This window comes from Camelus dromedarius, chromosome 12, assembly GCF_036321535.1.
Source record: "Camelus dromedarius isolate mCamDro1 chromosome 12, mCamDro1.pat, whole genome shotgun sequence".
Classification (NCBI taxonomy): domain Eukaryota; kingdom Metazoa; phylum Chordata; class Mammalia; order Artiodactyla; family Camelidae; genus Camelus; species Camelus dromedarius.
The window spans coordinates 13,989,649-14,006,818 of NC_087447.1; the positions used below are offsets into that span (position 1 = coordinate 13,989,649).

At 36.3% G+C, this 17,170-nt stretch overlaps 1 protein-coding gene and 1 long non-coding RNA gene across 2 annotated transcripts in view; one reads left to right on the forward strand and one right to left on the reverse strand.

The window, feature by feature from the left end:
- LOC135322651 (uncharacterized) lies at positions 1-17,118 on the reverse strand. Its single transcript, XR_010383340.1, has 2 exons — positions 16,960-17,118; positions 1-989 (listed from the first exon to the last, which is right to left on the reverse strand). It is a non-coding gene; the product is annotated as an uncharacterized LOC135322651 (long non-coding RNA).
- NUP160 (nucleoporin 160) overlaps positions 1-17,170 on the forward strand; it is a 38,857-nt gene that overhangs the window by 15,502 nt on the left and 6,185 nt on the right. Inside the window, exons 12-29 of the mRNA XM_011000688.3 lie at positions 1,485-1,568; positions 1,858-2,028; positions 2,774-2,873; positions 3,150-3,315; positions 3,775-3,902; positions 3,987-4,147; positions 5,902-6,035; positions 6,857-6,927; positions 7,610-7,769; positions 8,388-8,457; positions 9,052-9,150; positions 9,890-10,009; positions 12,499-12,594; positions 12,694-12,788; positions 12,886-12,982; positions 13,076-13,181; positions 15,199-15,359; positions 16,447-16,507. Coding sequence (XP_010998990.2) covers positions 1,485-1,568; positions 1,858-2,028; positions 2,774-2,873; positions 3,150-3,315; positions 3,775-3,902; positions 3,987-4,147; positions 5,902-6,035; positions 6,857-6,927; positions 7,610-7,769; positions 8,388-8,457; positions 9,052-9,150; positions 9,890-10,009; positions 12,499-12,594; positions 12,694-12,788; positions 12,886-12,982; positions 13,076-13,181; positions 15,199-15,359; positions 16,447-16,507 — 2,080 coding nt within the window. The remainder of the gene's footprint in view (positions 1-1,484; positions 1,569-1,857; positions 2,029-2,773; positions 2,874-3,149; positions 3,316-3,774; positions 3,903-3,986; positions 4,148-5,901; positions 6,036-6,856; positions 6,928-7,609; positions 7,770-8,387; positions 8,458-9,051; positions 9,151-9,889; positions 10,010-12,498; positions 12,595-12,693; positions 12,789-12,885; positions 12,983-13,075; positions 13,182-15,198; positions 15,360-16,446; positions 16,508-17,170) is intronic.

Below are 17,170 nucleotides of genomic sequence, written 5' to 3' on the forward strand. Positions count from 1 at the left end.
TGAGAAAATATTTAGTGTTTATTTAAGACGATCTCTTACTTCATTACTATTACTATATAATTAATGATTACATTCAATTTTTATTGTTTTGCATATACTAAACACCGAACATATTTTTGCAGTTGTACATACATGTGTTTTTAAATATGATTGTAATTTTTTAAAATGTTCTTTCCATTAAAATGGCAAGACTCCCAGGAGGGAGGTAGGATTGGGGGCACTTTCTGAATGACTAGTGAAGCATACTGGTAGTAAAAAGGGAAACTTATGCCTACACTATTGTAAAAAGATACTGTGCTACACTGCATATAACCTCTATACTTGAAAGAAATTTTAGATGTCTTGGGTAGTTTTGATGGTACTCTGTTTTGACCCTTTTGTTAGTACAGTGAAGGTCTGGCTTGGTTCAGGTTCAAGAAAACTCTAAAAAAATCTAAGCTTCAAGGTCACTTAGGCTTCCTTAAATTGCCACTTAGCTTCATGAATTTAAATAGAATAATCACTCATAGAATTGAAAGGTTCCTTGGACTCTCCTGATCTGAACTCCCACACAAAGCAGAAATACCTTCTGAGGCTTCTCTGACAGACAGCTGTTCAGCTTCTAGTTGTCTCTGCCTCCGGTGACGAGTTTCTCACCAGCTCTTGTGTGACTTATTGTTCCATTTAAAAGTTCTTCCCAATGTTGGATCAAACTTAACCCCCATCCTTTAGGTGACATCTTTGTTTTGGAATTCCATAGACCACGTCTGTCTTCTGTAAAGCAGCCCTTCGAATCTTTTAAGAGTCCTTCCATGTTCTCTTGCTCCAGGCTAAACACACCCAGTTCCTTAACTTTCCCTCAGTGCTATATTTTCCAGACCCTTGGCTTTTCTAGGTCCATTCTCGAATATCTGGCAGTTCCATGTTTTCTCTTTTCTCTCTAATAAAACTCCAGGGTGACACGGGTCACTTTCTTCTAAGGTGTATTTCTTTCATCTCATCAGCACTTCCTGTTAACAATAATCAGATGTATAATTTCTCATGATACCTCTTGCACACAGAGAGACTGAATAACCAGTCAGGCATTTATCAGATGCTTTCCTTTAGGAGAATCATTGCCAGTAGTGACACTCCCCATCCCCACCCCCCCATTCTAGCTTACCTTTGTGCCAGACTCAGGATGTGTGTTTGACATCATCTTATATCTTCCTTCCAACAGAGCAGTAGCTGTTATGTTTCCTTTTGCTTTTTGTAATGAACTAGTTGTACCCTTTTATAATTCTTTTAGACTCATGGATTTCTATAGTTTATTCTGATCTATAGAAACTACTTCAAACTTGCTATGATTTCACATCAGAAATTATTGGCACAGTGTTATGGGTAAATGTGTATTTCAGGCATGTCCAATCTCTATTGTATAGTTGTATAGTGTTTTCTGAACTGGAGTGTTTTTCATTCAGTTTTTGGTATTATGTGATACTCTGAAGTGTCTTTATTATTTTTAGATTTTCTGTCGAGGAACTGAGAGGAATTTAGATCTTTCCTGGAGTGAACTGAAGAAAGAAGTTACTTTAGCTGTTGAAAGTGAGGTGAGGTTTGGGTAAAGACCAAATGGTAATTTCTTCCATCTCAATAATTTCTTCCATCTCAGTACAGATTGGTACTGAGAAATGGTTCAAATTGTTAGTAAGAAATATAAATGCTTAAACCTTTTAATTAAAGAATTACATATATATTTATACAGTCTAGGGCATGTAATGCATGAAGAATATTCATTTGCCTATAGCTTAGTAAAAGGATACTAAACAATTATGCTTGGGGTGGGGATCCTAAATGTTATCAAGAGTTTTTTTTCCTCATCTTTTTTTCCTTTGCCAGCTCCAAGGAAGTGTAACAGAGTATGAATTTTCCCAGGAAGAGTTTCGAAATTTGCAGCAGGAATTCTGGTGCAAATTCTATGCCTGTTGTCTTCAGTATCAAGAAGCCCTTTCTCATCCTCTTGCCCTGCATTTGAATCCTCACACAAACATGGTGTGCCTGCTGAAAAAAGTAAGGGAGCTGAAGCACGCAGAACTCCTTTAAACGGCTCAGTGGGCCTTTCAGAATGTAGTGTCTATTGCATGTTGTAGTCAGCTTTTAGGACTTCAGTGGGGCTTTTGTGGGCGGAAGGTGACAGGTTTCCTAAAACTATAGTTCATTTGTATTTAAGCAGTCTTATGCATTATTTATAATTTTTTGCATCTTGTTTACCTTTTATATTGAAGTGATTTCAAATTTGAGTTACAAGACTAAAGAACTTCTGTATATCTTTCACCCAGATTTTGTTTGTTAACTTCCATTTGCTTTCCTTCTCTCTATAGGTATGTTTTTGTCTTCCTGAGCCACTTGAGAGTTAGTTGTCTACATCATTCCCCCTTTCCTTACATTTTAGTATATATCTAAGCACAAGATTATTCAGGAACAAGATTACCTAAGCCAGGGTATTCTTATGTAACCACAGCACAATTTAAAGATCAGGCAATTTGCTATTGATATAATACTGTATGGTTTATGTTCAGATTTTACCAAATGTGCTTATAATTTTCTTCTTGATCTAGGATCCAATCCAAGATCTTGCATATATTTAGTTATCAAGTTTCTTCAGCTTAATCACCAAGTATTGTCAGCCTTTCTTTGTCTTTCATGACATTGACATGTCCTTCAGTTTGGATTTGTCTGGGGTTACCTCATAATAAGATTCAGGTCTCAGCTATTTTATACCTTTAAACATTCACTGGAAGATTTGTATTTCCAGGGGTACCTGTCTTTCCTTGTGCCTTCCTCCTTAGTGGATCATTTATATCTCCTGCCTGATGAGAACCTTTTGACAGAGGATGAGACAACCATATCTGATGGTAATAGTAATTGTTATTTCCCTATTCAAGCCTCTTTCTACATGAACCCTATGCTTTCTTTTGAATGGATGCAAAAACCACTGATTGCCACTGTGACCTTTCCTGGTCAGTTTACCACATTATAGCTCTTTTAAGGAAAACTGGAGAGGCCTAAGGATCTTCAAGGCCTCAGATAGATACCTGGAATTTAATTAGTAATATTTTATTTTAATATAATACTAATCAGTAGCTCTTCATTGGCTTGAGACATGAATGTTAACTTTCTCTTACTCACAGATGCGGATCTTGCTCGGGATGTCATATGTCTTATAAAATGCCTTCGGCTGATCGGAGAGTCAGTAAATATGGATATGTCAGTAATGATGGAAATGAGTTGTTACAACCTACAGTCTCCAGAAAAGGCTGCAGAACAGATTCTGGAAGATTTGATCACTATTGATGTGTAAGGAGAATTTAGGGTAAAGTCCATTTCCTAATGGGAATTTAGCAATTTTTAATCCCAAAATCATGTTTTTAATGTACATTCAGTTATGTACAAAGTATTGGCTTAAAGTCAAAGTGCTGTGAGTCTAAGTAGGTGTTTCAGCTTTTAGACAGAAAATCTAATACCTGATTTCAGGTCTGGAAACAGGCTCATAAATTATGGTCCAGTATTAGCTATTAACTGAGCTATACATTTTAAAATGTAAAAGTATTTTTCTCATGTTTTATCTGTCACTTCTGAAAAGATGAGGGAAAATTTGTTACGTGGAGTAAGAGAATTTTGTATGCCTAAGTGATTATCTCCACCCGTTTATTATATGGCTGGTTTTCCTGTTTCATAGAGCATTTAGCTTACAGGACATGCAGAGTCTGTCTTACATATTCTCAGTAGTAATAGGAACTTTATAATTTCTTATAGAGACAATGTGATGGAGGATATTTGTAGTAAACTGCAAGAGATTAGGAACCCAATCCATGCCATTGGACTTCTTATACGGGAAATGGATTATGAAACAGAAGTGGAAATGGAAAAGGGATTCAATCCAGGTAAATGGCAAAACAATAAGTGCTCCTATTTGATTTAGAGAAAACAATGACACATTTAACTTTTTTTTTCTTTTTTAATTACAGCTCAGCCATTGAATATTCGAATGAATCTTTCCCAGCTCTATGGTAGCACGACAGCAGGGTATATTGTGTGCAGAAGTGTGTGTAAGATTGCCAGTACTCGCTTCCTCATCTGCCGAGACCTTTTGATCTTGCAGCAGTTACTAATGAGGCTGGGAGATGCAGTAAGTACTACTTGGGGGAAAGCTGGTAAAGTCTGAAACCTCATCTCGACCTTAGCTCATAGCAGAACGTCAGCTCTACAAGCGCAGAGACCTCTGTCCTTGTTCACTGCTCTGTCCCCGTGCTTGGCCCTTAGTAGCTACTCTAGAAATACATGTTGAATTAAGACTGTGTAAGCATGATAACCTAGAATTACAGATTAGGAACATGTATGAAGCAGGTTGTTTCACTCTAACTTTTGTATGTATAATGGTGGGGAAATTTCCCAGGTTGGCTCTCCCAAAGTTTAGTATCATTAGTACGACTTTGGATGTGATAGCAGGGTACCACTGAGCATGGAGGAGAGGAAGAAGAAGAAAAAGAACTTCTTTATTTCTACAGTACAGGATTTACCCTAAGCAGTTCTGAGATCGCAGAGTTTGTTTGGGGGTAAGAGGTCCTCCCAACTCCATTCAGTGCTTCCTTTTCCATCCTATTCCTCTTAGGCCACTAGACTCTTTTTGCCATCTTACTGTCCTTGTCTCCCACTGTATTGAATGTTTTATGTTCAAAAATTACCTTTCTGCCCACCATCAAAAGTCCCATTGGTCTCTCACTCAGTTATTCTCACCCGAGCCTGACAAGGAAGCAGTCTGATTAATAAGCTAATTCATGTTAATGTGTAAGTAACTGACAGGCCTTTGGAGCTCCCACAGGTATTTATACGTTTTAAACTAGAATTTATTAACTCAGATATATTGCAAGCAGCAGGCTTTCAGGTAAAAATAAGGAAAAAACATTTAGGGAGAAGATTTGTTTAGGACCACCAAGAGGAAACAAACTTTTGTTGAGAGTCCGTCACTTAGGGCAGCCCTTACTAAGTTCTTGTCAGTCTTTGTAGATTCTTCCATTTCTTCAGGGTTTGTTGGGTTTGTTTGTTTGTTTTTTTAATTACAACCTTTGTCAGTTTTTTCTAAACACAGAATAGATGTTCATTTTAGAGTCTTGACATGTAAACAAAAAGAAAATAAAAATTCATCTATAGTCTTGTACCCAGTGATAACCACTATTTACATTTTGGTATACACCTTTTTTTTTCTCTACAAATAGTTTGTAAATTTTAATTATACAATTAGGCTATGCTATGTAGTATTTTTTTTGCAATCTGCTTGTTTTTGTTTTTCCCCTTCACAAATCTCACCAGCATGTTCACATGTTACTAAGTATTCTTTGACATTTTTAAGTTTTAATAGTACAGTATTTTTAATAGTATAATATTAACTTATTCAACCAATCCTGTGGCCATCCAGGTTGTTGCCAGTTTTCCCCTTATGGAGAGAACTTTCTGTACTCCTTTGATTATATCTCCAGGATAAATTGTAAGAGCTAGAGAACTGGTCACAAGTTATGCACATTTTTAAGGCTTTTGGTAGTCTTATCAGATTTTCCTCTAAAGGTCATACCTATTTTTACCCAAGACCAGAAGCTTAAGAAAGGCCTTAGCTTCATTCCTCTTCTTGAGTTCTGAACCTACAGATTTATGGAAGTTAAGCTTTCTGTTGTTTTCTTTTTCACCAGTAGCTCCCACGACCTGGTGAGCTGGTTTTGATTACTCCATACTGTTAAATGGGTAGATATTTTTGCCACCTGCTACCCCAAAATGTAATACATGTGTTGCGTTTATGTATGCCCTCTGTATTGTCTTACCTCCACCGGAACCTAAGCATTATCATTACTAATTGCCATTTCTGTCTCACCCACCACCTGTCACGTATAGGTGATTCTGGGAGCTGGTCAGCTCTTCCAGGCTCAGCAAGACCTGCTACATCGAACAGCTCCCCTCCTGTTGTCTTATTCCCTCATCAAGTGGGGAAGTCAGTGCTTGGCAACTGATGTTCCAGTTGACACACTGTGAGTTTCATTGTTCTATTTTTTTTTCCCATTTTTTAATTTGTTTTTTTATTTGGGGGGGGGGCTGTAATTAGGTTTATTTATTTTTAATGGAGGCATTGGCAATTGAACCCAGGACCTTGTGCATGCTAAGCACGCACTCTACCACTGAGCTATACCCTCCCCCCTGTTCTAATTATTTTAAAAATAAATTATGAGCTTAATTATTTTTTCCTTCGTCTTGAAGAAAAAAATGTAAATACTATGCTATGGCATGATTTGCCTTTAAAATTCAGAGCTTTTAGGTACTCCATTTTCTGAACGTTAAAGGCATCCTATAAGAATGAAAATAGTAAGTGTGTGTTTATTATTATATATGTGTTTTGTATACTGTAAAGACGAAGCCTGTTGAAGGCAAAATAAGATGAGGTCACAGGGTAAGTTAGACCACATACAAAAATGTGATCGTTATTAAAGGTAAGCTGAGATTCTTCATAACCCGAAGAAGAAAGAAAACTCAATACGTACCTATAAGGTTGACATTTCATTTCAGTTAAATAAGCCATTTTGGTTTTTTCTGACAAGGGAAGGCTTTTTATGGCGTAGAGGTCTACAAAATTTCTGCTCTGGCTTCTCATTGAAGGATCACTGAGTGATATGATGGGCAACAATCTAAACCATGGCTTATTTTCTGGATTTTTTTTTTTTTTTGTGCTTTCAATGGAATTTTCATGTGTAATTTATTAATAGAAGGGACAGTGTTCTTGATAGGATACTTGTTGAAGTAATGTTTAGCATAGGAAAATTTACTGAGCTCTTTTTTTTTCCCCCTTTCCTCACAGGGAGTCTAATCTTCAACATTTATCAGTTCTGGAACTAACTGACTCTGGTGCTTTAATGGCAAATAAGTTCGGTAAGGACTGGACTCTATGTGCGTTTGATTTTGTTTCGCATTTATTGCATACTCATTAAAGTGGTCCTTTGCTACCTTTGCTTTGGAAATGTTGGCTAGACTGTGTTTTCACTTTGAGAGAGTATAAACAAGCTGTGTCCTCAGACCCCTAGTTGTGCCAAGGAGCCTGTGAAACTGGAGTCCCAGATCAGGCATAAATGAAGGGTTTGCATATGTATATATACACCACTGCTTTTCCATTGTATATTGATATTCCAGTGATTAATTCAACAAAATCATTTTTCAAATGTACCAAGTTCATACAGCTTTTGTAATCTTGTCTTAATCAACAGATATTCAAAAGGAGCCCTCTCTTACGCTTGAAAACCATTCTGGAGAATTTATTTTGTATTGTTTTGGTATAAAACTTGGAATCTTGGGGCTGTATTTATTGTAAACACTTTCTAGAGAAAAGGAATGACTACAGTGTTGATTTAAGTGGCTTTTTTATTGTCTTCATATAGTACTTCACAGTTTATAGATTGCTTTTATTTATATTGCCATTGATTACACCAATGATGCATTTTATATTTTAAAATAATAAATGTTTGTTACAGGCATAAAATGAATTGGTAGACTGTCTTAATTGAACATTGATGTTACTCTTACAAGTTAGTGATTGTCATAACTTTTTATTTTTAAGTATCTAGCCCTCAGACAATTGTGGAATTATTCTTCCAAGAAGTTGCAAGAAAACACATTATATCTCATCTGTTCTCTCAACCAAAGGCACCTCTAAGCCAAACTGGGTTGAATTGGCCTGAGATGATTACCGCAATTACCAGTTACTTATTGCAGCTTTTGTATCCTTTTATTTAAAAGCCAGTGGAAAAGTTTCTTCTATCCAAATAATCTAAGGCTCTTACTCTGCCTGTGTAATGAAGATTTTTAATGAGGTTGGGTGTTTATCCCCCCAAAAAGAAATGATAATACTTATTTTCAGATATCCCAATTTTTATTTTAATTTTATGTTTTTTGTTTTTCTGCTCGGGAGTTGAGCCAGATTTTGTTGGTACACACACATTTAATACCTAGATCTCTTTTAAAATATACATTCACAAAATTTATTTATTGAATGTCTTTATATGCCAACACTATGTTAGGTGCTGGGTATCCATCCCCTGGCACAGTATGCTTGTGCAGTATACTGGCTATAATTAAAAATGAGCAATCAGGGATGAAATACATGCTTTAGCCCTCTGGTAATTGAGTTCTAATCTATGTGGCTAGTCTCCTAGTATATAACCTTTTCACTGTTTGTCTCATATCAAAATTACATAGTTATGCAGAAGGAACATGTGCCCTGCCACCTTCTCTTTACCTTCTTTTTAAAAATTAAGCCATCTCATAGAGTTTCATGCCCAATGTGTATATTTTAAGTTTTGCCAAGTCTGTAAATAATTTCCTTAATCAGTGACTAGATGGCCTAGCAATCCTGGTTGTCTCTTTCTGGAATGTTTGATGGGAAATTGTCAGTATGTACAATTGCAGGTAAGTACTGTTGAAGATGTCAGGATAATAATTCTTGTAAAGAATGGGATTGCTGGAACTTTTTTGTTTGTAAATGTTTCCTGAATCTTAATTGGGCTAATAATAAGAACCATAATGATTTACACGCTGTTACACTGAAACATACCCTAGAGAGATTTTCTTTACTTCCCTCTTGACAGTATCATTCCTAACACAATTTTTTTATAGAGAACTTTTTGTTAATTCTATTAGGTTCTCTTCATAGTAAGACAGGTTCTCTTTATAGTAAGAGAAACATACCATTGTCTTTATATAAATCTTTACTGGAATCTAGTCAGTTAAACCAGTAAATACTAAAAGTTGGGAGATTGCTAAAATGGAAAGTGTATGTTTACATGTGTTAGTGTTATTAGAGTCTTGTTTGTTTTCTTTAAGTGTCCAGTAACCTAATATAAGAATAGATTAACAGGATTAGGTTTTAATCTCCAGATGATTTCTGGAAATGAAACTTTTGTGTTGATTGACCATTATCTTCATCTGTGAAGAACTTGAAAATGAGTATCTCTTTAAGTAGTATTTATTCTCTAGTCAGAAAGCACCTTTTATGCCTTTAAGGATTATATTCAACTGCTACATCCCTGGTGTCAAGTCAATGTTGGTTCCTGTCGATTTATGCTGGGACGGTGTTACCTGGTGACGGGAGAAGGACAGAAGGTAACCTCTGTTTGACAGATGAGCAACCTTTAGTGTAAGGAGGGCACTAAGGGAGGGGATGGGAGGCATAGAATCCTCCAGATAAGAATAAAGAAGACTGACAGTGCCAACACAGGGCATGGTGTGTCTGTGGGGACTATTTAGCTTCATGTAATTTGCAGATGACTTAGGATGAAGATGAAAACTTTAAAATCCTGCTGCCCCTGTGTAGGTGTTTCTAGGGATCGATTTTTATAAATAAAACTTATTTTTCAGTTACATTATTTTTTATTATATCTTTTTTTAATGTTTTTTTCCTGTTACGGTGATTTACATTTCTCATTTTTTCCTGACATCCTGTTATGTAAATTTTCAAACATATAGAAAAGTTTAAAGATTTTTATGCTAAACAATCATGTACCCCCCCAACTCAAATTCTACAAATGTTAACATGGTGCTATATTTGCTGTATCACATATTTACCATCAATTATCTTATTTTAAAGTTTACTTTTTAATTAACAGTATTTAAGCTAAAAAGATAGATAAATTAAAGAGAAATATTTAATGATGCTTCAGAAAGAATTGAGATATGACAGAAACTGAGAATATAAATATAGCAGAAACTGTAAATGCAGTCAGTGGTCTTAAATAATTTTGTTTCTTTTTTGGCTTTCCTCAATACAGGAACGCTTGACTTAACAGCACCTAGAGGTGGAACAGTCTGTCATAAGTCACTTTGTACTTTCCCCTCTCTCCAGGCTCTGGAATGTTTCTGCCAGGCAGCATCTGAAGTGGGCAAAGAGGAATTCTTAGATCGCTTGGTCCGTTCGGAGGACGGGGAGATCGTGTCCACCCCCAGGCTGCAATACTATGATAAGGTGAACTGTGTCCTGGTTTGGTCCCCCTTATACCTCCCTGTGTAAAAATATATCTGAAATACATTGCTTTGGTGTTTGGGGAGAAAAATAACATAAAAATTTAATTATGCCCTCAACTTACAAGTGAAAAGAAAAATGAATTTGCCTAGAGATATTGAAGAAACATATTTTTAGTCAAGTTTGATATTTTTAACATAAATGAAATTCCCATAATATCATTTTATTAGCCCCATCATCATTAGAATTTTATGACTTCATATTAGTCTTGCCGACATCTCAAAGAATTAACTTGTAATGCCATATTTAGCCTTAGTTTTTGATTTAGCCCTGGAGCCACCCTCATGACCTTTTTTTCCTTCTACCTTGGTCACTCAGTTGTAACGCTAGTGGCCTTCTTACTGCCTCATACGAGCCAAGCACACACTCTGTTCTCTTCAGGACCTTTCTACCTGCTGTTCTCTCAGCCTGGAATGCCTTTCCTCCAGGTTGTCAAGGTTCTCATGCCCTCATTTCTTTCCTGCCTCTGCTCCTGTGTCACCTTGGAGAGCTCCTCCCTGCCTCACCTGTGCAGAACAGCTGCTGTGCACGTGCTCTCCTGCAGCCCTGCTCCCTGCCTCCCTTACTTCGGAGTGAGGCGCTGCGGCCATCTCCCTCCTTGCCCTGCTTTATTTTCCTTTATGACATTTAACAAGCTTGATGTTATCTTTTAGATTTGCTGTCTGGATTTCCTACCAAAAAGTAAATGCAACAGAGGCAGGCGTCACTGTTTTTGTGCATTGCTTGTTAAAGAGATAAATGAATTTATACTAAGATATATGTGTAGCTTTTAATAATCCTCTACCACCCTACTAATAAGAAAAGTATTTTGAATCCTAAGTATGAATTTTTAATCTTAGGCCAGATAAGTTTGAGGTATTGATAAATCCCCTGAAAATGTGTGCAAAATGTTTTGTATTTTTTTCTGTGGAGAGTTTCTACAGCTTTCATCAGAAGAAACATGTTGATTCGAGAAAAACGTTAAAAATCACTGCTCTAGTGGACCCCAATGTGGGGGGACTTGGGAAGAAAACACTAGAACTCTCACTCACAGAAGAAATAAATTAAGATATGCTAATGTTTAATATGATTGACTCTGGTCCCCTTATTTGGTCCTTTTCCAAGTGGTCATTTGTCACTTAGTCTCAAGGTACGTGTGTGAGGGAAGAGAGTCCCAGCGAGGGGTGGGGGTACAGGGCGACATCCTCACTCATCCGTTTGCTTTCAGTAGGTTATGTTTGCCTGGTTAGGCTGATTGACACATTATACTGCTTAATTTTAATGAACATCACTTTCACAATATGGACTCGGCTTTTAAAAATTCCTGCGAAGAAGCCGGACTGAAGATAATACTGACCAAGTACATGCAGGCAAATGAGGAAAAGAGCTGGCGCTTGCACCTTTGATTAACAGAATGGATCAATGAATTATGGTACATTCTTTCAATGGGATATAACACAGCAATGAAATGAATTGTTTGATGAAATAACATAGATCAGTCTTACAAACATGTTAAGCAAAAGAAGGCAAACACACACAGAAATACCATAATTCTGCTTTCATGAAATTAAAAGAAGAAACTATTAGAAGTCAGTAGTGGCTGACAGGAGTCACACGGGGGCTTTGGAGTACTGATAGAATTCTTAATTTGGCTGCTGGGAACATGGATATGTTTACTTGGTGGACATTCAGTCAGCTATGTGCTTAGGACTTGTGTACGTTTCTAAATATGTGTTATACTTCATTAAAAAGCATAACCTTAAAAAAAAGCTAAGCATCCAGAACAAAAAGATGTTTTTATACTGTTGATAAAGGGAAAAGATAATAAGTACTAATAAATAAAAATAATTTTTAAACTACTTCTATCTTATTTTCATCCTTTAGAAATTTGTATTTTGAGTGTATTATACATATTTATTAGAGAACTGTGTGTATCTAAGTAAATACACATGCACATGTCTGGGGGAGTATATGCAGACATTCTTAATGGAGTAGACAAAAAAGTTTGAAGAGCACTGTTTTATGTTGTATTAGAAATGGTTTATGTCAAACAGTAACGTATTCTCTTTAGGGTTTTTATAAGGCTATGGTGCTAATTTACTAGGCTTTAAATACACCTGTAGCCTATCTAGTTAGTAGGAAAAGTTAGTAGTGAAATTGTATTTGTTTCTTTATTCAACGAAGATTTACCGAGAGCCTATTATGTACTACACACTGATGATGGCGCTGTGAACAAAAGAAAACCAAGAGAGTTTTATGACAAGCCTCTTATTTAACAGTAGAATCTAAAGGAAAATCTTAAAATATTAACCAAGAAATCTTGTCCATCTTGTCAGCACCTTTAATTTAATCTTTATCTTACCTAGTTACTTAATTGATTTTAAATCATATCTCATTTTGAAGTACACTTCACCATGTTAATTTTAATGGAAATTTCTTCTACTTTCCCTTAGGTTTTGCGTCTGCTAGACGTTGTTGGTTTGCCTGAACTGGTCATTCAGTTGGCCACATCAGCGATAACTGAAGCAGGTGATGACTGGAAAAGTCAGGTAGGAACCAACTCTACTCCAGTTATTGCCCTTGATTTTGTCATGAATGTGGTGTTTTAATTTCTATTACTCTTTTTTTCCCCTATTATTGATTTCTAGGCTACTTTAAGGACATGCATTTTCAAACATCATTTGGATTTAGGTCACAATAGCCAAGCATACGAAGCCTTAACCCAGATTCCTGATTCCAGCAGGTAGTCAACCTCACGGTCTTATTTAGAGAAGGCAATTGACCAGCCCTGTGTAATCCCCTAAGACACTTTACCCTCATATCCCTTTCTTTCCTTCTAGGCAGTTAGATTGTTTACGGCAGCTGGTGGTCGTTCTTTGTGAACGGTCGCAGCTACAGGATCTTGTAGAGTTTCCCTATGTGAATCTGCACAATGAGGTAATTTTATGTATTCACGAATGATGAGACATAAACTTGGTGGCTGTCACGATGGCTACTGACTTTGATATCTGATTGCTTTCCCTCTGTCAGGTTGTAGGAATAATTGAATCCCGTGCGAGAGCTGTGGACCTTATGACTCACAATTACTATGAGCTTCTGTATGCCTTTCACATCTATCGCCATAATTACCGGAAGGGTGAGCAGTTGAAGCAGTCTTTCTTGGAGGCAATTTATCAGTTTTATCATGTTTCACAAAAATATTATGTGTTTGACTTAACGTAATTTTTGCCTTATTTTTACCATTGGACAAGTATTCTCCACAAGCATTTGGGGAACTTACGTTTAAGTTTAAGATTAGCTTCACGTTTTTGTAGATTACCTGTTAGCCTTAAAGACAGGCACTTACTCCCATCCTGAAACATTCCTGAGGCATTTCCAGTGAGATGGCATTCTGTGTGTATCTTCCATCTGCTTTTAAAGGAAACTTTAACTTTTTTACCAGAGGCACTTTGAATTCTTGAGGCTGGTTTTAAGTTCCCGTGCCATTTTGCCATTGGCCTTCTCTCTCTATCCTTACTTATTTTTGCTGATTCTTTTTGGAAGTTGCAGACATCACGTCTCAATGCGTAAATACTTCAGGTGCATCTCAAGGACATTTCCTTATATAACCGCAATACAATTATCAAATCAAGAAAATTAACTAATTTTGTGAATTAAATGTAGATGTAGTGCTTTTATATGATGTTCTATTTAGATTTAAATTTTGCCAATTGTCATAATGATTTCTTTTAATAGTACATTCCCCCTATATTGTCCTCATCCCCGACCTAGGATCACATCTTGCATTTAACTGTCGTTTCTCTTTAATCTTCTCTAATCTGGAGGATTCTTTTAGCCTTACTTTGCCTTTGATGACATTGTTATTTTTGAAGTGTACAGACCAGTCATTTTTGTAGAATGTTTCTTAATTTGGATTTGTGTGATGACTAATGAGGTCTTCAATAGGTCAGCTAAAATGAAGGAATTACATGTCTGTTTTAAGATCATATTTTCCAAGATAACCATTGTGGTTCCCCTTTGGAACATCCGGCATTTTTATACCGTTTTCACTCAGAAGTTTTCATTAGGTTTCTTGCTGATTGTCATTGGGAAGAGTGGATGGAAGTCATTCATAGTCATGTTCTTAATATTCCTAGTGGTAAAACATGTTTGCATAGTTCTTATTTTCTTGAATCATACAGGAAGGGAAGTAGAGATGATTCATGATCTCTCTCTGCTTCCACAATGACAACATCCATTTACATCAACCTAAGACCAGTTTAGCTGGATTAATGTTCAGGTCTTTCTGGAGCAAGGCTCTTTTTCTGAGAAAATGTGTTACATATTGCAGGCACTCAAAAATATTTGTTGGGATGAAAAATAATTTGATTTGAAAACTGAAAGAAAAGTTTTAAATGCTAGTTTCTGGAGTCCTGTGCTGTCTTAGAACAATCTATTTTTCAGTATTCCATTCAACCTATGTAATAACTAAAGTATTATAAAAATAAAAGTCTGTGTTCCTGAACAGAGCACCCAGACATTTCTCAGTTTCAGAATCCTGGGTGAGGGTAGGTGGTAGTATGGCTGAGACTGATTTCTCTAAGCTAGTGTTCTGTTCTATCTGGGAATGTAGTGTCTAAACACCAGAAGTAACATTTTGGATGTTTTAGGATGTTTTGTGAGGTTTGTTTTGGGTAGGGGGGTGGTAAAATACACATAACAAACTTTACTATCTTAATCATTTTTAAGTATTTAGTAAAGTACCTTCACAGTATTGTGTAACCAATCTCCAGAACCGTTTTCATCTTGCAAAATGGAAACTTTCTACTCCTTAAACTTCCCATTCCCTCCTCCCCCCAACCCCTAGCCACCACCATTTTACTCTTTCTATAAATTTGGTTACCAGAATCATACAGTATTTGTCTTTTTGTGACTTGCTTATTTCACATAGCATAATGTCTTCAAGGTTCATCCATGTTGTAGCACGTGTCAGAATTTCCTTCCTTTTAAGACTGAATAAATATTCAATTGTATGTATATGCCACATTTTTGTCTACTCATAAGTGGACACTTATATTGCTTCCATCTTTTGGCAGTTGTGAATATTACTACTGTGAACAGGAGTGTACAAATACCCTTTTTTTTAAATTCTAATGTGTGTTACTGCCTCATAGCTGGCACAGTGATGTTCGAGTACGGAATGCGTCTTGGCAGAGAGGTGCGAACTCTCCGGGGACTTGAGAAGCAAGGCAACTGTTACCTGGCTGCTATTAATTGTTTACGACTTATTCGTCCAGAATATGCATGGATTGTGCAGCCAGCATCCGGTGCACTGGTATGAAAATTTCTCATCCTGGAATTTGGGGATCATTGAATTTATTTGGTTTGGTCCTTTCAAAACTATTACCTCATTTTGTTTCATTTTATTTAAAATTTCCACTGGAATATTTATAAACTTAATTTTTGCAGCAATTCATTTGTTACACATTACTACCCCTTAAGTTCCCAAGTTCAGAGTTATGGCAGGAATACGTATTGCACAGTGGTTTTGGAGTTAGACAACCTGACTAACTTCAGGCAGATTACTTAATCTTTTTTTTCCCTTTTTCAGTTTTATTAGGTAGAGTTACTAGTTTGACTGCACATATACATTATATTGCATGTAAATACATACATACAATATACTGCACATATTTTTTTCAGTTTACATATATGTACTGATCATTGTTTCTAAGAACATTTTACAGCTTTAGCTTTTTAAACTTACATAGTTATCAAAGGAATAAAGCCAACCACAAAACAGGAATCAACAGAATGTGCAGATTACTTAATCTTTTACTGTCCAGTTATCCTCTTGCATAAAATAGGTTTGATGATAATAATGTCTACTTTATAGGATTGTTTAGCTATTAATTGAGATAATTCATGTAGATTGCTTAAACAGTGACAGTGCCTGACCTGCAAAAAGTGCTCAGTAAATGGTAGCTGCTTTATTTCATTCATTTTTGTTCATTTAATCTACAATTAGTATTTTTAAAGGAGGGAAACCTTGAGCTTTTCCTGTCTGCTCATGGGGTCATATAGTCCCAGCTAACTTGTAGAGTTCCTGCACATACTATGCTGTTTCCTAGGGTTATGGGTAGAGAATATAAATCTGGAACCAAGGAAAGTCAGATGGTTTATATGGAGATCAAATCCATGCCCTTGGACAGTAACGTGTTTTAGCTAAGTGTGCCACCTTGGCAGACAACTCCATTTCTTTGTCTGGTAGCTTCAGTATCTTTGTAAGAAGAGCTGTGTAGTTGAAATAAACATAATTTTTGTTGAGAGAATTTAAGCATGAAAGCTCTGGATCATAGTTAATGATATGAAAAATAAAATACCAGTTTTTCACAATTAAATCACTTGTTTTGTCTTTTCAGTATGATCGCCCGGGAGCATCCCCTAAGAGGAATCATGATGGAGAATGCACAGCTGCCCCAAGTGAGTCAGGGTCTCACTGATTCTTTGCTGAACAGTAATTCAGTAGTGTTATGTATATTTATATTGTAGTATATTGTATTATGTATAGTAGTTATAAAAATATTGTTAAGTTCCTTCTTGTTAATTTATTTTTAGTTTTCTGCTAAAGGTTGTCTGGCAGCCCTCTGAAAGCTTTCTTTGCCTGTATGAAAAATGAGAATGCTTAAAAAAAGTGTGTGTGTGTTTTTGTTGTGTTTAAATCACTTAGTACCAAACATTTGTTTTATCAGGGCTCCTTTGGTATCACCGTGGAGGCTTGGGCTGTAGAGTTGGACACACCTGGCTTTAATTTTGCCTCTCGCTTTGGGCCTATTCCTTTCTTATTCATAAAAATAACAGTATTTTGCAAGTGTAATTAAGGAATAAATTGTAATTACGTAATTGTAATTCAATTGAGTTAAGTGAAATTATACCTGAAATGCCTCGCAGGTGCCTCCTCATCGGCAGCTGTCGATACTAGAGCACATTGATCTGACTCAGCTGTAGCAGGAAGCAGGGCTGCTGCTTTTTTAAAGTTAGCTTGTCTTGAGCCCCTTGTTTTCTCCCCATCTTCATGCCTTTGTCATGAAATTAAACTGGATGTTAATGTTTAGTGGAAATTGACAGGTTGAGTTTGTCTAACAG